Source organism: Nomascus leucogenys, chromosome 15 (genome assembly GCF_006542625.1).
Source record: "Nomascus leucogenys isolate Asia chromosome 15, Asia_NLE_v1, whole genome shotgun sequence".
NCBI lineage: Eukaryota > Metazoa > Chordata > Mammalia > Primates > Hylobatidae > Nomascus > Nomascus leucogenys.
This window is the reverse complement of record NC_044395.1, coordinates 66,560,408-66,581,278: the sequence shown is the minus strand read 5'-3', so window position 1 is coordinate 66,581,278 and position 20,871 is coordinate 66,560,408. Positions and strand designations below refer to the sequence as shown.

Below are 20,871 nucleotides of genomic sequence, written 5' to 3'. Positions count from 1 at the left end.
CTGGAGTGCAGTGGCGTGATCTCAGATAACTGCAACCTCCACCTCCTGGGTTCAAACAATTCTTGTGCCTCAGCCTGCTGAGTAGCTGGGATTATAGGCATGCGTATGTTTTGAAGAGACGGAATTTCACCAGATTGGCCAGGCTGGTCTTGAACTCCTGACCTCAAGTGATCTGCTCACCTTAGCCTCCCAAAGTGCTGAGATCACAGGCAGGAGTCACTGTGCCTGGCCTATAGACCAGATCTTGATGACAAGGTTTGAGTTTCAAAATTCCGCTGTGACTGAAGTTGTAATTACCCTTTCCAAAATATTTTTCACCACTTACTCCAGTTTTATTTGGTTTATGTTACATACAACATAAAAGTATTAATACAAAAAGCAAAACTATTTGATTGTACGTGTAGATCCAGCTATTGGCTTTGTTCTTGAAAAAAAATCTATGTGGAAAAATTATGTCTGGCATAAAGGAGACCAAAGACATTGCATTGGTACATATCTGCTAAAACAAAACAATATTTGTGGTGATAAAGAAGAGTAGATTACCCAAAACCATTAAGAATGTAAACTAGCCGGGTGCAGTGGCTCATGCCTGTGATCCCAGCACTTTGGGAGTCTGAGGCAGGAGGATCGCCTGAGGTTGGGAGTTTGAGACCAGCCCGACCAACATGGAGAAACCCTGTCTCTACTAAAAATACAAAAATTAGCTGGGCGTGGTGGCGCACACCTGTAATCCCAGCTACTCGGGAGGCTGAGGCAGGAGAATTGCTTGAACCCCGGAGGTGGAGGTTGCGGTGAGCCGAGATTGCACCACTGCACTCCAGCCTGGGAAACGAGTGAAACCCCGTATCAAAAAAAAAAAAAAAAAAAAAAAAAAAAAGAATGTAGACCAAACTGTCCTGTTAGAGACTAGAGTTCAGAGTAAATGTTTTTAGGACAATGACTGAGTAGATATTAGTAATATTATGGACAATGTGGTATAAGAGAGAAGACAGTATGGTTGGTGTTACATAATAAAAATTCTTAGTTGTTGGTCCTTGTTGCTCCTTCACTACTGAATACATTAAACTGCATTTAAGTGACAAACTTGGGTAAAAGTAGAGAATTGGAAATCAGTTGCACATATGTGTGTCAAACTTAAGGAAGTGAGTGAAGTCAGTTACAGTTAATGTCTAAAACGAAAAGAGAGCAACCTTAAGTACATAGGCCGGGTGTCGTGGCTCATGCCTGTAATCTCAGCACTTTGGGAGGCCGAGGCAGGTGGATAACTTGAGGTCAGGAGTTCAAGACCAGCCTGACCAACATGGTGAAACCCCATTTCTACTAAAAATACAAAAAATAGCCGGGCATTGTGGTGGGCGCCAGTAATCCCAGCTACTCAGGAGGTTGAGGCAGGAGAATGGCTTGAACCCGGGAGGCGGAGGTGGCAGTGACCAGAGATCACGCCACTGCACTCCAGCCTGGGCAACAAAATGAGACTCCTTCTTAAAAAAAAAAGAAAGAAAAATATCTATCTTGTTTAGTACACTTGTTTGCTTATACCCTCAGCAAAAGCCACGTAAACATCTTGAGCACTATTATTCATTCATATTTGATTCTTCAAAATGTGACATAATGCCTGGAGAATAAGTTTATATATATGTTTTGTTGCTTATTTTTGTGATTTTGTTTTTGTTTAGAAATGGGGTCTTACTCTGCAACCCAGACTGGAGTGCAGTAGTGTGATCCTAGCTCAGTGCAGCCTCAGTCAAACTTCTGGGCTCAAATTCTCCCACCTCAGCTTCCCAAGTAGTTGGAACTACAGGCTCATGCCACCATGCTTGGCTAATTTTTTTTTTTTTTTTTGTAGAGATGGGGTCATGCTATGTTGCCTAGGCTGTACATCTGTTTAATAAATCAAAGAAGCACTAATTATTTAAATCATTTCATGGAGAGCCATATACGTTTGGAGAAAAACAAATTGTCAGTCACTTCTTTTCCTTCTAAACATGTCCCATCTGCAGAAACCAGAAGCCTCTTCCACAAGGATGAAAGCTATTTCTACTTTTAAGGGAACCTGGAACTCTCACATGAGTCTTCTGGGATGATTGCCTCTTGAGTCTTATCTTTGCTTTTTTTTGTTTTGAGACGGAGTCTTGCTCTGTCGCCCAGGCTGGAGTGCAGTGGCATGATCTTGGCTCACTGCAAGCTCTGCCTCCTGGGTTCACGCTATTCTCCTGCCTCAGCCTCTCTGAGTAGCTGGGACTACAGGCGCCCACCACCACGCCCGGCTAAGTTTTCGTATTTTTAGGAGAGACGGGGTTTCACCATGTTAGCCAAGATGGTCTCGATCCCCTGACCTTGTGATCCGCCTGCCTCGGCCTCCCAAAGTGCTGGGATTACAGGCTTGAGCCACCGCGCCCGGCCTTATCTTTGCTTTTTTGTCTTTCACACTGTCACCATCTCCATTCTCAGCACATTAAGAACTGGGGGAAATGTGATGAAGCTTTGTAAGTGAGGAGAGACTCTTTCTTTCTTAATTGATATTTTCTCTCTTTTTCCTAGGGTGTGGATGGCGTCATAAAAAGGTATGTGTGGGAGGACAGAGATGGTCCTTTTGTGCAGTGAGGAGAGATTTATAGCCATTAGAATTGTCCTGGGTTTAGGGCCGGGCGCGGTGGCTCATGCTTGTAATCCCAGCACTTTGGGAGGCCGAGGCAGGCGGATCACGAGGTCAGGAGATCGAGACCATCCTGGCTAACAGGTGAAACCCCGTCTCTACTAAAAATACAAAAAATTAGCCGGGCGTGGTGGCGGGTGCCTGTAGTCCCAGCTACTCGGAGAGGCTGAGGCAGGAGAATGGCGTGAACCCGGGAGGCGGAGCTTGCAGTGAGCCGAGATCGCGCCACTGCACTCCAGCCTGGGTGACAGAGAGAGACTCTGTCTCAAAAAAAAAAAAAAAAAAAAGAATTGTCCTGGGTTTAATTAGAATAAAACATCTCCCAGGGCAGAAAAATTTCTGTATTGTTTTATCATAAATTTCTGGTCATAAATCAGCATTCGAATGTTCTATAACTATTAAGAATAGACCAGATTTGGCCAGGTGTGGTGGCTCAAGCCTATAATCCCAGCACTTTGGGACGCTGAGTCAGGAAGATGAGGAGTTTGAGACCAGCTTGGCCAACATGGCAAAACCCTGTCTCTATCAAAAAAAATACAAAAATTAGGGGGGGCGTGGTGGCACATGCCTGTAATCCCAGCTATTCAGGAGGCTGAGGCATGAGAATTGCTTGAATCCGGGAGGCAGAGGTTGCAGTGAGCTGAGACCGTGCCGCTGCACTCCAGTCTGGGCGACAAAGTGAGACTCTGTCTTAGAAAAATCAATAAAATTAAATAAAATTAAAAAAAAAAAAGGAATAGACCAGATTCTATGGTAGAAAATTTGGGTGGTGGAGACTCAGAGTGTGGGTCAGTAGTGGTTTCAGGGATAAGGTGTTGCAGTGTCGGACCCCTGTGCCATCACCATTTTATTACCTACATCTAGTTCTGTTTCTGTATTTAATAGGTACTTGATTTATTTTGGATGGGCCATATTTTCTTTTTCTCTCATATACCCCGAATTGTCCATTGGGACAATTCCCACATGTTTATATTTTCCTCCTGGAAAAAGACCAGTTCCTCTTCATTTATATTTAGATTTCCAAAATCAGATGTTTATTTCTGGAATAATATTTCAAAATAATATTCTGGATTATATGTGGTCATGGTACAAAGAATTGATCCACCTCAGTTGCGTTGTTTAGAGGAGCATAAAAAGGTGCTATTCTTGTGTCTAAAATCGCACACCTCGCACACCTACGTGGTGGTATCAAGTTCTTTCTAACCACATGAAATTCAGGCCAGTAATAGTTTAGTGCACATAATTTCTCATTTGCCAAGTGTTTGTAATTTTTCCCAGAAATCTGAAACCTTAGATGTTATCTGAGTACCTCCCTGCTGGGAATAGCTTTGAAGGTCTTAGGCCTCTCCAAACAGGATTCCTCTCTTGATATGTCTCAAACACCCAGGAGCCAGGTTCTGCAACCTCACTTTCTAACCATCTCCCTGGGAACTCCACATACATAGCGATGATGTTTCCACCCATTAAATGTTAGGGTTTCTTTTGTAAGGCACCAAAGTTTTGTTTTGTTTTAAAATCCTTTTTTTTTTTTTATGTCCTATGAGTTTAAGAATGTAGACAGGTGGCCGGGCGCGGTGGCTCGCGCTTGTAATCCCAGCACTTTGGGAGGCCAAGGCGGGCGGATCACGAGGTCAGGAGATCGAGACCACAGTGAAACCCCGTCTCTACTAAAAATACAAAAAATTAGCCGGGCGTGGTGGCGGGCGCCTGTAGTCCCAGCTACTCGGAGAGGCTGAGGCAGGAGAATGGCGTGAACCTGGGAGGCGGAGCTTGCAGTGAGCCGAGACTGCGCCACTGCACTCCAGCCTGGGTGACAGAGCAAGACTCCGTCTCAAAAAAAAAAAAAAAAAAAGAATGTAGACAGGGAGAGGTTAATTATTTCATTTTAGAAGGAAGAAACTGTGCTTCTGAGAGGTTAAGATCTTCCCACATTCTCACAGAAAGTGAGTGGGAAGGCAAACATGAGAACATTTTGTTTGCCTCCAGGGTCAAGAGTTTGCACTCTCCCTTCTCAGGATCCCCAAGAAGAGAGTTCAAGTGCATCAATGGGCTGAAATGATAGGAAGTCAGGGGTGTTCCAGGGACACAAGGTCAAAGGTTTGGAAGTATTTTTTTTTTTTTTTTAATTCTTAGGATGAAGAACGTGACCTTGAAGAAGCCAGAAACTTTTCCAAAAAATCAAAGGAGAGTGTTTCGAGCTGCTGATCTGAAAGTAATGTTAGAAGAGTTGAGAGGTGAGGAGAGCTAGATCAACAACAGGGTTACGGAATTCAAGTGGTGTCAGGGTGCTAAATAGGGAAGAGGGTGCAGTTTCCAAATATGGATAGAGGGGATAGGGGAGGATGGATATTGTCTGCTGCTGATGGGATTATATTTAATGGGAAATGGCTAGGTGGCTGTTTCATCTCGTCATTCAGCAATTTACTGCCCTACCATAGGGCATACCTACTCTTTCCCTAATCTGGAGAGAAAATGAATTTCAGTGCTGACTCCTTTGTTTGTATTCAATATTGTGCATTTTTATCATTTCAGAGCTGAGAGATGTCCAACACTACTGGGGTAAGGAGAAGTCACATTATCATAAGCCACCCAGCAGCTTATCAGCTTATCATTATTATTACCTTTATCTTTTAGAATTTTATGTTCTCTATTAGGTCTCATGTTTTAAGATTTATGATTCTCCTTCCAACACACATAACTTACCCCTCCTTATAACTTCTAAACAAGGTTCCTCCCAGTTTTCTCTCAAGTCTTTATCAAGATTTCTCTCATATCACAAATAAAGTTACATTATATCCCTTAGCTGACCTGTTAATTTTTCTACAGTTGATGTGACAGTGGCTCCAAACAACATTTCATATGCTGTCATTTCTGAAGATATGAGACAAGTGAGCTCTCCGGAACCACAGATAATATATGAGGCACAAGGGACAATATCTCAGACATTTGTGAATTTCAATTATTGTACTGGCATCCTGGGCTCTCAAAGTATCACATCAGGGAAACATTACTGGGAGGTAGACGTGTCCAAGAAAAGTGCTTGGATCCTGGGGGTATGTGCTGGCTTGCAACCTGATGCAATGTATAATATTGAACAAAATGAAAATTATCAACCTAAATATGGCTACTGGGTTATAGGGTTAGAGGAACGAGTTAAATGTAATGCTTTCCAGGATGGTTCCTTCCATACTCCTTCTGCTCCTTTCATTGTGCCCCTCTCTGTGAATATTTGTCCTGATCGTGTTGGAGTTTTCCTAGACTATGAGGCTTGCACTCTCTCATTCTTCAATATCACAAACCATGGAGTTCTCATCTATAAGTTTTCTCACTGTTCTTTTTCTCAGCCTGTATTTCCATATTTAAATCCTAGAAAATGTACAGTCCCCATGACTCTGTGCTCACCAAGCTCTTGAACCTTCTTACACACTCAGCCCCTTCTGTACAGCACCTCTTGTCCAGGTGCATCTCATACACCTGAACTCATTTGCATCATTTTAACCATCTTTTCCTTGCTGTCTCCCTTCTTTCTATTTGACCATCCTTCACTCATCAGTAAAATGTAATTGCCTTGTGCCATATTCTCCCCAGTATTTTATTGACATTTGATAGCAATTTTTTTCATCATTTTCCATACTCCTAAGGAAAACTGACCTATACCTCATAAAATGAGACCACTATTTAGGTATTACTTCCGCCAAATATTTATCACCCAATTGCCTCTGACACTAAGGAGATGAAGACAAGTTTTTCAACAGCCTTTCTATATCATCATGTGATAGTTGCTCACCAATGAATGAGTCCTTAGCCCTGTGTCAGTTTACCCTCGATGCCCTTATTTGTGAGTTAAAGAGAAAATATCATAAATGGTATACTCTTAAGTGTAGAGGTTTTGTATCTAGAGGATCTGAGTTCAACTCCTGTCTCTCCATATACTAGCAGTGTAACTGTGAATAACATACTTAAATGGCTGTGCTTATTTTATTTTATTTTATTTTTGAGATGGAGTTTTGCTCTTGTTCCCCAGGCTGGAGTGCAATGGCACAATCTTGGCTCACTGCAACCTCCACCTCTCAGATTCAAGCAATTCTCCTGCCTCAGCCTTCCAAGTAGCTGGGATTACAGGCACCCACCACCACCCCCGGCTAAATTTGTATTTTTAGTAGAGACAGGGTTTCCCCATGTTGGTTAGGCTCGTCTAGAACTCCTGACCTCAGGTGATCCACCTGCCTCGGCCTCCCAAAGTGCTGGGATTACAGGCATGAGCCACCGTGCCCAGCCTGTGCTTATTTTCTTAAAATAATTTTTGTATTAAAAACTTCACATTAAATAAGTGCTAATGTTTTATTGCATAGTAGGGTGACTAGAGTTAACAATAACCTATTGCATATATTTTGAAGTAGCTAGAAGAGAGGATTTTGAAAGTTCTCAACAGAAAGAAATGACACATATTTGAGGTGATGGATATGCTAATTACCCTGGTTTGGTTATTACACAACGTATACATGTATCAAAACATCACACTGTACCACATAAATATGTACATTTATTATTTGTCAATTAAAAGCAAAATAAAACAAAAAACCTTCGTCTAATACTTTGGATCATTGTGAAAAAATAAATTCCCGAAGTATAAAGCATCTATCTAAGTGTCTCGATCTAATAAGTATTTGTTCTACAAATTACTGAAAAACATAAACTCTATTAATGTCTCATGGAACAGGTTGTGCCTTCAGGGAAACTAGGATTGGATTTACTAAATTCTCATTTTTTAGATCTCAGATACTACTGTCAAAATGACTTCAATTCTGCCTTCTATATATAATACACACATATACTTAGGATTTCATTGTAATTCTAGTGTTGCTACATATTAGTCTTTATCAAACAAACTGAATTATGTGGGAATCAGTTTATTAATTATAAAAAATTATAATAAAATTAGCTGATATAGTTTTTTAAAAGTTAAGGAGTTTTTTAAATCACTCATTTCTAGCACGTAAGTGGTAATCTATTATGGTGTTGGGTTTTTTGTTTGTTTGGAGACAGGGTTTGTCTCTGTCACCCAAGCTGGAGTGCAATGGCACGATCTCGGCTCACTGCAACCTCCACCTCCAGAGTTCATCCTCCCATCTCAGCCTCCTGAGTAGCTGGGACTACAGGCACGCACCACCACGCCCCGGTTATTTTTTGTATTTTTGGTAGAGACGGGGTTTCACTATGTTGCCCAGGCTGGTCCCGAACCCCTGGGCTCAAGCGATCTGCCCACTTTACCTCCCAAAGTGCTAGGATTATAGGTGTGAGCCACCATGCCCGGCCTCATTATGGTGTCTATTAATTTTTGGTTCCCTCTCACTGTGACTGAAAGCAATAATTTTTGACAATATGTAATAGTTTATTTTCAAAATTATCTTTCTCCCTTCGTTTTAAGAAATAGAACTAAATTAAAAACAGATTTTTCTTGTAGAAAGTTTTAAAATAAGTGTTTATAAATGGGAAAAAAAATTTGTTTTTAATTTCATAGCTGCCTAGTCTTAAGTTGTTTTAAGTATTTCTGAGTACTCTAATTTCACTGTAAATTTTTCCTGTTCACCAAGTAGTAAAAATGTATTTTGCACAGTGATGCAGATAAAGTCAGAAGTACATGTGGCATTTCTCAACAATGGTATCGCTAAGTGAATTGTGAGCCCAGGTTAGCCTCACTCTTTTCATTAAGGTAACAAAGGCATGGTAATTTTCATAAATGACAAAAAAATACTTGTTCTCCTTGTTCAGTGAGAATTATTTTTGCAGCGGATATTTATGAAGGGCATGGTAGGATCCCTATGTCTATTGGCATTTCTATTTCCAACTCTTTCCCCAAGTTTTGAGCTGAAGTTGTTTGTTTTGTTTTAATGGGCTGCCTCATCAAATAGTCTCTGTTCTTGACCCTGCTTGGTAACAGAAATTTTAAGTTCTCTATCTCTGTGGTAACTTTAGTCAGCGAAGGGATTCCAAGGGGAATATTTTCAGTAACTGTGTATGTGTGTGCACACACCTCTACCTCAGCACCATCCAGGGAAACCAAGGAAGTTGATGCTATAAATTTTCCCTTTTACCTCTGCTTTCCTGTCACCCAATGCTATGAAGATTGAGGCTTTCACTCACTGGGAACAGTCTGGACTAGCTTGAATTATTGACAAGTGACTCTCCAGGGACATTAATGCCTTTTCAGTTCCTGGAAAGCCAAGTCCCACAGCTCCGGATGAAGTACCCAGTTACACAACAATAAAGACCTGAATTTGTATATACAATACAACAGAAAAGATCTGCATACTAAAGGATTTTTTTAAACAGATGCTCCTGGCCCTAGTAATGAATCTCTCAGCTGAAAAGAATATGAAGCTTATGAATTGCTCTGAGCTATACTCCGTCTTCTCAGTAAAAGGCTGAAGAAGGCAACCTGTGCTCAAAAAGGCTAATGGGCATCAACTGTGGATTTTCTCTCTGCCTACGTATCAGTTCTAGGATGTTCCCTTCCCATTGTGTCCGGAATTGGTGGGTTCTTGGTCTCACGACTTAAAGAATGAAGCCGCGGACCCTCGCAGTGAGTGTTACAGCTGTTAAGGCAGCACGTCTGGAGTTGTTCGTTCCTCCCAGTGGGCTCGTTGTCTCGCTGGCTTCAGGAGTGAAGCTGCAGACCTTCGCGGTGAGTGTTACAGCTCTTAAGGCAGAGCGTCTGGAGTTGTTCGTTCCTCCCAGTGGGCTCGTCTCGCTGGCTTCAAGAGTGAAACTGCAGACCTTTGCGGTGAGTGTTACAGCTCTTAAGGCAGAGCGTCTGGGGTTGTTCGTTCCTCCCGGTGGGCTCGTGGTCTCGCTGGCTTCAGGAGTGAAGCTGCAGACTTGCGGAGTGTACGCTTTGCAGAGCGTCTGGGTGTCGTTCCGTGGGTCTCGCTGGCTTCAAGAGTGAAACTGCAGACCTTTGCGGTGAGTGTTACAGCTCTTAAGGCAGAGCGTCTGGGGTTGTTCGTTCCTCCCGGTGGGCTCGTGGTCTCGCTGGCTTCAGGAGTGAAGCTGCAGACCTTTGCGGTGAGTGTTACAGCTCTTAAGGCAGCGTCGAACCAAAGTGAGCAGTAGCAAGACTCATTGCAAAGAGCGAAAGAACAAAGTTTCCACAGCGTGGAAGGGGACCCAAGCGGTTGCCACTGCTGGCTCAGGCAGCCTGCTTTTATTCTCTTATCTGGCCCCACCCACGTCCTGCTGATTGGTAGAGCCGAGTGGTCTGTTTTGACAGGGCGCTGATTGGTGCGTTTAGGATCCCTGAGCTAGACACAAAGGTTCTCCATGTCCCCACTAGATTAACTAGATACAGAGTGTGGACACAAAGGTTCTCCAAGGCCCCACCAGAGTAGCTAGATACAGAGTGTCGACTGGTGCATTCACAAACCCTGAGCTAGACACAGGGTGCTGATTGGTGTGTTTACAAACCTTGAGCTAGATACAGAGTGCCGACTGGTGTATTTACAATCCCTGAGCTAGACATAAAGGTTCTCCAAGGCCCCACCAGAGTAGCTAGATACAGAGTGTCGATTGGTGCATTCACAGAGCCTGAGCTAGACACAGGGTGCTGACTGGTCTATTTACAATCCCTGAGCTAGACATAAAGGTTCTCCACATCTCCACCAGACTCAGGAGCCCAGCTGGCTTCACCCAGTGGATCCTGCACTGGGGCTGCAGGTGGAGCTGCCCGCCAGTCCCGCGCCGTGTGCTCACACTCCTCTGCCCTTGGGTCGTCGATGGGACTGGGCACCATGGAGCAGGGGGTGGTGCTCGTCGGGGAGGCTTGGGCTGCACAGGAGCCCACAGAGCGGGTGGGAGGCTCAGGCATGGCGGGCTGCAGGTCCCGAGCCCTGCCCCGCAGGAAGGCAGCTAAGGCCCAGTGAGAAATTGAGCGCAGCAACGGTGGGCTGGCACTGCTGGGGGACCCAGTACACCCTCCGCAGCTGCTGGCCTGGGTGCTAAGCCCCTCATTGCCCGGGGCCGGCAGGGCTGGCTGGCTGCTCTGTGTGAGTGCGGGGCCCGCCAAGCCCACGCCCACCCGGAACTCTAGCTGGCACGCAAGCGCCGCGCGCAGCCCCGGTTCCCGCTCGCGCCTCTCCCTCCACACCTCCCTGCAAGCTGAGGGAGCCTTGGCCAGCCCAGAAAGGGGCTCCCACGGTGCAGTGGTGGGCTGAAGGGCTCCTCAGGTGCCGCTGAAGTGGGAGCCCAGGCAGAGGAGGTGCTGAGAGCAAGCTAGGGCCGTGAGGACTGCCAGCACGCTGTCACCTCTCACCATCACTTCTGAACCTCTGAGTAACAATTATGTCGTCTAATATTCTGAGAGCTCAGGTCTATGCTGGGCCATTAATTAGGCATATCTGCCTAGAATTTTGGTACAATCTGGGGAGAAGCACAGAGAAAAGAGGTTGTAAAAAAACAGGGATTGCTTGAAGACTGTTTTGCAGGACACTGAGTAAAGAATGGGAGCAGGCCTCAAGCAGAAACCAGTGGGAGGACAAAGATAATACAAAGAAGCAGAATGAGAGTTCTCAGGGGCTAAAGAGAAGGTGCCCTGATGAAGAGGCAATTCTAAGATTCAAAGGGAGAGAAAAGTAAAAGAATGTTTATAGGATGTGTTGGAGGGATGGGATGGAATAAGCGTCGGGCAGAGGAGAGTTCTTTGGAAAAGAGATCTCTTTGGTTTTTTCCTTTGGACATTGCAACCAATACTTCTACTTGATGCTATACTTGTCACATGGTAACAATTATGTTCTGAGCTCCTTGATCCTCTTCAGTATCAATAAGATACATAAATTAAATCTCATAATATGCCTAAACATATATCTAATCTTAATAATATCTTTGTATTAACCACCATACTCCAACACCACCATTATTTTCTTTCTGAATTATGTGACAGTGCAAAACGTTACAACCACACTGAAAAAAAAAATCCAGCGGTTTGGTAGAGAAAGAAAGTGTAAAATCGAGCAATTTAACATATAGTTAAAGATTGTCTAGAGTGAGCAAAACTGAGGTTCTATTTCCATTAATGAAGGTATATATTCTAATAAAACTGCATGCCCTCAGCCACAGATCCAACATTAGAAACCTTGGACAAAATGTAAAAATCAAGTAAACCTGAAGGCACTAGAAAGTGACAAGCAATCAGAATATTCAGCGTAATAGACACTTAGAAAAAGACAACAGTATTGGGGGAGTTTCCTGTTCTGTGGCTTTTCACTTAAAGGCAGACCTCAATTGTTACTGGGTAGAACACTAAAAACTCAGTTAACAATATACATACTTGTTGCTTTGAAAAACAAGAATGAGCCGGATGCAGTGGCTTACACTTGTAATCCCAGCACTTTGGGAGGCTGAGGTGGGCAGATCACAAGGTCAGGATTTCAAGACCAGCCAGGCCAATATGGTGAAACCCTGTCTCTACTAAAAACACAAAAATTAGCTGGGCGTGGTGGCGGGCGCCTGTAGTCCGAGCTACTCAGAAGGCTGAGGTGGGAGAATCACTTGAACCCAGGAGGCGGAGGTTGCAGTGAGCCGAGATCTCGCCACTGCACTTCAGCCTGGGCGACAGAGCGAGACTAAGTTTCAAAAAAAAAAAAAGAAGAATGATTTGTGCCTGCCATAGCAACTAGAAAATGATAGTAGAGTACCTGTAAAGAAGAGATATAGAGGAATAAATACCAAATTGTATAAACTCTGATCAAGTCTCTAAAGTACATGTTTGAGACAGATGTGAAGCAGCCCAAAATAGGCTATAGGAACTACAAAAAGATTTCAGCTGCTGTATGTAGCAGGGAAAAATTAAGAATTTAATTTCAATCAAATTAACTACCTAAAAAAAAAAAAAAAAAAAAGGCTTCAGAGAATTACACAGAATCCAGAACAGGAGCTTACAAAACAATAAACCCTGGGGATAGTAATGTTTCAGTATGTTCTATGGTCTGTACCATCTAGGCACTCAGTCACTACAGTTTTATTCTTAGTGCAGTTTACTACAGCAAGAATATTTGAATTAAAAGAATATGAATTACAGTTATACATTCTACAGCTTTGAATATACAGTGCTCTACCTGAGTACTTCGAATTTCCATGCAATTCCATAATTATTAGTTGAAGTTATCTTATACCTAAGCTCTAAGCATGTAGAATAATGACCCAGAACAACTTGGCACCTAGCATCTTGAAATGCAGTCTGATGGGGAGGACACTCAGTTACAAAGCTCTGCAAATTTGGGCTGACAAAATGAGTTATTAGTGAAATGAGAAAAGTTCCCTTGTCCCCCTGGCAGGGCGTGCGACGGGGAATGGCTCGCTTCAGTGCCCCGCTGCTCAAACCTCTAGGGGAGAATACAGACGGGCAGGTTGTGGGGCTCCAACCCCACAGCAGCCTCTAGGGGTGAGTGTTTACAGTTCCTGTGGGCCCCGTGGACGTGTGTTACACTGTACTCTTTTTTTTTTTTATACTTTAAGTTCTAGGGTACATGTGCACAATGTGCAGGTTTGTTACCTATGTATACCCGTGCCGTGTTGGTTTGGTGCACCCATTAATTCGTCATTTACATTAGTTATTTCTCCTAATGCTATCCCTCCCCCAGACCCCCACCCTACCACAGGCCTCAGTGTGTGATGTTCCCTGCCGTGTCCAAGTGTTCTCATTGTTCAATTCCCACCTACAAGTGAGAACATGCGGTGTTTGGTTTTCTGTCCTTGTGATAGTTTGCTGAGAATGATGGTTTCCAGCTTCATCCATGTCCCTGCAAAGGACATGAACTCATCCATTTTTGTAGCTGCATAGTATTCCATGGTGTATAGTGCCACATTTGACCCAGCGATCCCATTACTGGGTATGTGCCCAAAGGATTATAAATCATGCTACTATAAAGACACATGCACACATTGTACTCTTTCTAACAAAACTGCATGTCCTCACCCATAGATCAACATTAGAAACCTTGGACAAAATGTGAAAATCAAGTAAACCTGAAGGCACTAGAAAGTGACAAAATCAGTCAGAATATTCAGGGTAATAGACACTTAGAAAAATATAACAGTATTGGAGGAGTTTCCTCTTTGCTGCCTGCAGGTGGCTTGTGTTTATCTGCTCAGACCCTCTGCCTTATTGCAAGGACACAGGGCTTTCTGTATCTCAGGTTCTTGCCTTAATGTATCAGAAAAATTGGATCACACGTGGGCTTAGAGAATGAGTGCAAAGTTTTTTATCGAGTGGTAGTAGCTCTCAGCGAGGTGGATGAAGAGGCCAGAAGGGAGATGGAGTAGGAAGGTGGATTTCCCTGGAGTTGGGCGGCCCAGCAGCCAGGCTCTCCTACGACAGCCCCGACCAATCTCTGCATCATTCCATCGGTCGCTGGCCTTCCAGCATGTGCTGGTGCCTGTTGGTGTGTTCTTCTACCAATTTGCCACTCTTGACATCCAGTTGCTTGTGTCTCTTCCCGCTATAAGCACAGGATGGAGGCATGGCAGGCCAGGGTGATCTTGGAAAATGCAACATTTGGGCACAAAACCAGAAATTCCTGTCCTCGCCTAAGTCTGTGGGCCCAGGCCCCGGGGTGGAACTTTGTCAGGGACTGTGCCTTTCTCTTTTCAGCACTTCCCTGCACCCCTCTCGTATAATTAGCAGCTGTCATTCTGAATGGGAAAAATAAACTTATTTTTATAAATAAAAGGATTTTGCCAGACATGGTGGCTCAGGCCTGTAATCCCAGCACTTTGGGAGGCCGAAGCTCTCAGATCACTTGAGATCAGGAGTTAGAGACCAGCCTGGCCAACATGGTGAAACCCCATCTCTACTAAAAATACAAAAATTTGCCGAGCATGGTGGTGCAGGCCTGTAGTCCCAGCTATTCCGGAATATAATGTAATGTAATGTAATATAATATAATATAATATACATAATATAATATTTTTATATTATATAATATATATTTATTGTATATAATAATATAAATATTATATTATATATTATATGTTATAAATAAAAATATTTTATTTTATTTTATATATAATATATATTACATAATATTTTATATAATATTTATATAATATTTTATATTATAAATTATAAAATATAATATATTTATATTTTATATATTTTAGATATTTACTTATAAATAAAATTTTTATAATATTTTATATATTATATAATATATAAATGCATTATATATATAAATATTATATATATATACACTTTATGTTCTGGGATACATGTGCAGAACGTGCAGGTTTGTTACACAGGTATACACGTGCCATGGTGGTTTGCTGCACCCATTAACTTGTCATCTAAATTAGGTATTTATCCTAATGCTATCCCTTCCCTAGTCCCCCACCCATCGAAGGCCCTGGTGTGTGATGTTCCCCTCCCTGTGTCCATGTGTTCTCATTGTTCAACTCCCACTTATAAGTGAGAACATGCAGTGTTTGGTTTTCTGTTCCTGTGTTAGTTTGCTTAGAATGATGGTTTCCAGCTTCATCCATGTCCCTGCAAAGGACATGAACTCATCCTTTTTTGTAGCTGCATAGTATTCCATGAGGTATATGTGCCACATTTTCTTTATCCAGTCTATCATTGATAGGCATTTGGGTTGGTTCCAAATCTTTGCTATTGTGAATAGTGCTGCAATAAACATATGTGTGCATGTGTCTTTGTAGTAGAATGATTTCTAATCCTTTGAGTATATACCCAGTAATGGGATTACTGGGTCAAATGGTATTTCTGGTTCTAGATACCTGAGGAATCGCCACACTGACTTCCACAATGGTCAAACCAATTTATACTCCCACCTACAGTGTAAAAGTGTTCCTACTTCTCCACACCTTCTCCAGCATCTGTTGTTTCCTGACTTTTTAATGATCGCCATTCTAACTGGAGTGAGATGGTATCTCACTGTGGTTTTGATTTGCATTTCTCTAGTGACCAGTGATGATGAGCTTTTTTTTCAAATGTTTGTTGGCCGCATAAATGTCTTCTTTTAAGAAGTGCCTGTTCATGGCCTGGCATGGTGGCTCACGCCTATAATCCCAGTACTTTGGGAGGCCAAGGTGGGCGGATCACCTGAGGTTGGAAGTTGGAGACCAGCCTGACCAACATGGAGAAACTCCATCTCTACTAAAAATACAAAACTAGCCGGGCATGGTGGTGCATGCCTGTAATCCCAGCTACTTGGGAGGCTGAGGCAGGAAGAATTGCTTGAACCTGGGAGGTGGAGGTTGCAATAAGCCAAGATCGCACCACTGCACTCCAGCATGGGCAACAAGAGCAAAACTCTGTCTCAAAAAAAAAAAAAAAAAGTGTCTGTTCATATCTTTCACTCACTTTTTGATGGGGTTGTTTGTTTTTTTCTTGTAAATTTGTTTAAGTTTTTTGTAGATTCTGGATATTAGCTTTTTGTCAGATGGATAGATTGCAAAAATGTTCTCATTCTGTAGGTTGCCTGTTCACTCTGATGGTAGTTTCTTTTGCTGTGCAGAAGCTCTTTTGTTTAATTAGATCCCATTTGTCAGTTTTGGCTTTTGTTGCCATTGCTTTTGGTGTTTTAGTCATGAAGTCTTTGCCCATGCCTATGTCCTGAATGGTATTGCCTAGGTTTTCTTCTAGGATTTTTATGGTTTTAGGTCTTACGTTTAAGTCTTTAATCCATCTTGAGTTAATTTTTGTATAAGGTGTAAGGAAGGGGTCCAGTTTCAGTTTTCTGCATATGGCTAGCCAGTTTTCCCAACACCATTTATTAAAGAGAGAATCCTTTCTCCATTGCTTTTGTCAGGTTTGTCAAAGATCAGATGGTTGTAGATGTGTGGCATTATTTCTGAGGCCTTTGTTCTGTAGATATATAGACCAATGGAAGTTTGTTCATTTTTACACAATGAATTAACATGTAGCATTGAATGATTTTATATGTCCTGCACATACTTTTGTGCCCTATTATCTACCTTATTCTTTTTTTGACTGCATATGACAGATGACGCCACCAAAAACTGAAGAAGCCTCCATAACGTTGGTTCTTTACTGACGCTGAGGAGCATGGCAATCTTCACACCTTAATCAATGCTATTCATGTAGGATGACCAAAAAATGAATGTTTCTTACTGAAATAATACATATTTTGGCATCTTTTGTTACCCATAGACTAATAAACTAATCCTGGCTTATAAAATCCTTTTTACCTACTTATTTCTATTTGGAGGAACTTAAAATCATATTGGTATAATGATCCATATAACAATTACAGTTTCTTGGTTGAGTGAAGTTTGCTCTAACAAACAATAAATTCATCATGTTTCTCAAATTAAATGATAATTATTTAAATTGTAGATAAATATTATTCTGGGAGGCAAGAAGTCTTTTTCTTTATTTATCACATACTACTATCATTGAATATTGTTCCCACGCAGCTCTACAACCAATGGTACGTTTCCTAAAGGCAAAAAAAGGCCATTTCTTTTTTTTTTTTTAGACGGAGTTTCGCTTTTGTTGCCCAAGCTGGAGTGCAATGGCGTGATCTCGGCTCACTGCAACCTCCACCTCCCAGGTTCAAGCGATTCTCCTGCCTCAGCCTCCCGGAGTAGCTGGATTACAGGTTCCTGCCACCACGCCCAGATAATTTTTTTTGTATTTTTAGTTGAGACCAGGTTTCACCATGTTAGCCAGGCTGATCTTGAACTCCTGACCTCAGGTGATCCACCCGCCTCAGCCTTCCAAAGTGCTGGGATTACAGGCATGAGCTACCGTGCCTGGCCAGAAAAAGGCCATTTCTTATATTGCAGTCAACATAAATGCTGTGGCACATAATGAAATTCTGCTATTTTTGTGGCATTATTAACATTTAGGTAATCCTTTTTGACAAGTTTTAACCTACAATTTTTCACATCTCCATTTTGTTCCTGAAGTTTATCTGGATACTTACCTCAATGCATGTGGTTAATCTATCCATAACACAACACAACACCCTAAGCACATTTTTCCTGTGCCGCATAGTGTTTGAAACTAGAAATAGTCAAAAGTCATTGGTACAAACCCACACTCACCCCCGTCTGCCACCACCAGCTCCCATGTATGCTGCCCAGGTATTCGACGACTAGCATGCCTGGCCCCTGGCACCACCACTGGTACTCACACGTGCTACCCAGGGTCACAAGGGACATCCTGCCTGACATCCCCAGCAAAGCCTTACCATAGCCTCCACTAACAACCACAGCCTAAGCAATTGAGAAATTTGCAGGCTCTACTGATGTTGAATACAGCCAAATAAATTACATGAACACTATACCACTGTGCCTACCCCGTCAAAGGCTCAGCACCCTACTCAATCAAAACTATAGAGTTATCTGAAGAAAAAAGTATTTTTCTATGAAAATTAATCTGTAAAACTGGAAGAAATGACTATTAACCAGATGTGTAGATATCAATGTAAGAACAAAAGACACAAAAATGTAAGAAAACATGACACCTCCAAAGGAACACAATTCTTCAATAAAAGGTTTCAAGGAAAAAATATCTATGAAATGCCTGAAAAATTTTTCAAAATAATGATTTTATGGAAACTCAGTGAGATGCAAGACAATACAGGTAAGCAATAAAAAGAAATCAGGAAAACAATTCATGATCTGAATGAGAAATTCAACAAAGAGACAGACACCATAAAAACAGCCAAACAGAAGTCTTAGAACTGAAGAACTCAAGGAATGAAATAAAAAAGAATACACTCTAGAGCATTAACAATAGACTAAATCAAGCAGAAGAAATAATTTATGAATTGACACAGGTCTTTTACAGTGATTTACTCACATAACAAAAACAAAAAACGATACTAAAAATAAAGAAAGGCTACAGGACATATGGAACTGTATTAAATAAAACAGTTTCAGCCAGGCATAGTGGCTCACACCTGTAATCCCTGCACTTTGGGAGACCGAGGCAGGTGGATCACGATGTCAGGAGTTTGAGACCAGCCTGACCAACATGGTAAAAACCCCATCTCTACTAAAAATACAAAAATTATTCGGGCATGGTGGTGCGCACTTGTAATCCCAGCCACTCAGGAGGCTGAGGCAGGAGAATCGCTTGAATCCGGGAGGCAGAGGTTGCAATGAGTCGAGATCACTCCACTGCACTCCAGCCTGGGTGACACAGCAAGACTCCATCTCAAAAAAAAGAAAGAAAGAAAAAAAACACAGAAAAAACAGTTTGCCATTTTGGAAATTCCAGAAGGAGGATAGATGAGAGAAAGCAAGGAAAATCTATTTAATGAAATAATTGCTGAAAAATTCCCAAGTCTTGCAACAGATATAGACATCCAGATATAGGAAGCCCAAGGACTAACACATATGTTCAACCCAAAAAGTCTTCTTCAAGGCACATTAGATTCAAACTATCAAAAGTCAAAGAGGGAATTCTAAAAACACCAAGAGAAAAGTTTATACTCACATATAAGGGAATCCTCATCAGAATAACAACAGATTTCTCTGTAGAAACATTACAGCATTACAGGGCAGGCAAGAATGGGATGATACATTCAATGGACCAAAAAAAAAACTATATATTCAATGGACTAAAAAAAAACTATAACAGTAACAAAAAACATACTATACCCAGCAAATCTATCCTTCAAAAATGAAGGAGAAATAAAATTTTTTCTGGATAAGCAAAAACTGAGGGAATTTATTACCACTAAATCAGCACTATAAGAAATGCTTGGCCGGGCCCGGTGGCTCACGTCTGTAATCCCAGCACTTTGGGAGGCTGAGGCTAGTAGATCACCTGAGGCCAAGAGTTCGAGACCAGCCTGGCCAAAATGGTGAAATCCTCTCTCTACTAAAAATACGAAAATTAGCCAGGCGTTATGGCGTGCATCTGTAATCTCAGCTACTCAGGGGGCTGAGACACGAGAATTGCTTGAATTCAGGAGGCAGAAGTTGCGGTAAGCTGAGATCCTGCCACTGCACTCCAGCCTGGGTGACAGAGTAAGACTCTGTCTCAAAAAAAAAAAAAAAAAAAAAAAAAAGCTTAAGGAGTCCTACAAGTGGAAGCAGAACAATATCTACTGTCATAAAAGAAAGTATAAAACTCGCTGGTAGTGCTGACACAAATCAGGAAACAAAAAGAATAAAAAATTATCACTGCAAAAACCACAAAGCCATAAAAGTGAGCAATAAAAATGGAAGAAAACAAAAAATATACAAATTGATCACAAAACGATTTAAAAAATGGCAGGAGTAAGTCCTCACCTATCAAAAACACTTAAGGATAAATGGTTTAAATTCCTTAATTAATAGATATAGATTGCCTTTTTTACAGACGCCGCCGCCGCCGGGAGCCCTGTACTATTAGCCATGGTCAACCCCACTGTGTTCTTCGACATCACCGTCAACAGTGAGCTCTTGGGCCACGTCTCCTTTGAGCTGTTTGCAGACAAGTTTCCAAAGACAGCAGAAAAATTCTGTGCTCTGAGCACTGGAGAGAAAGGATTTGGTTATAAGGGTTCCTGCTTTCACAGAATTATTCCAGGGTTTATGTGTCAGGGTAGTGACTTCACACGCCATAATGGCACTGGCGGCAAGTCCATCTATGGGGAGAAATTTGATGATGAGAATTTCATCCTAAAGCATACAGGTCCTGGCATCTTGTCCATGGCAAATGCTGGACCCAACACAAATGGTTCCCAGTTTTTCATCTGCACTGCCAAGACTGAGTGGTTGGATGGCAAGCATATGGTCTTTGGCAAGGCGAAAGAAGGCATGAATATTGTGGAGGCCATAGAGCACTTTAAGACCAGGAATGGCAAGACCAGCAAGAAGATCACCACTGCTGACTGTGGACAACTCTAATAAGTTTGACTTGTGTTTTATCTTAGCCACCAGACCATTCCTTCTGTAGCTCAGGAGAGCACCCCTCCACCCCATTTGCTCGCAGTATCCTAGAATCTTTGTGCTCTCCCTGCAGTTCCCTTTGGGTTCCATATTTTCCTCGTTCCTTTCCATGCCTAGCTGGATTGCAGAGTTGAGTTAAGTTTATGATTATGAAATAAAAACTAAATAACAACAACAACAAAAGATATAGATTGACTGAATGGACCAAAAAAGAAAACAATCCCAATCATATGCTGCCTACAAGAAATTCAATTCACCCATAAAGACACAAATAAATATAAAGTGAAGGGATGGAA

At 42.0% G+C, this 20,871-nt stretch overlaps 1 protein-coding gene across 5 annotated transcripts in view; it reads left to right on the top strand.

Moving 5' to 3' along the window:
- Positions 1 to 20,666, top strand: part of TRIM5 (tripartite motif containing 5) — a 39,545-nt gene extending 18,879 nt beyond the window's left edge. For 2 of the 5 annotated variants that reach the window (XM_030828607.1, XM_030828609.1), the window contains exons 5-8: positions 2,542 to 2,564; positions 4,790 to 4,890; positions 5,189 to 5,215; positions 5,483 to 7,290. In XM_030828607.1, the coding sequence (XP_030684467.1) occupies positions 2,542 to 2,564; positions 4,790 to 4,890; positions 5,189 to 5,215; positions 5,483 to 6,069 (738 nt within the window). In that variant the 3' untranslated portion in view covers positions 6,070 to 7,290. 5 annotated transcript variants of the gene reach the window in all.
- The last annotated feature ends 205 nt before the right edge of the window (positions 20,667 to 20,871 follow it).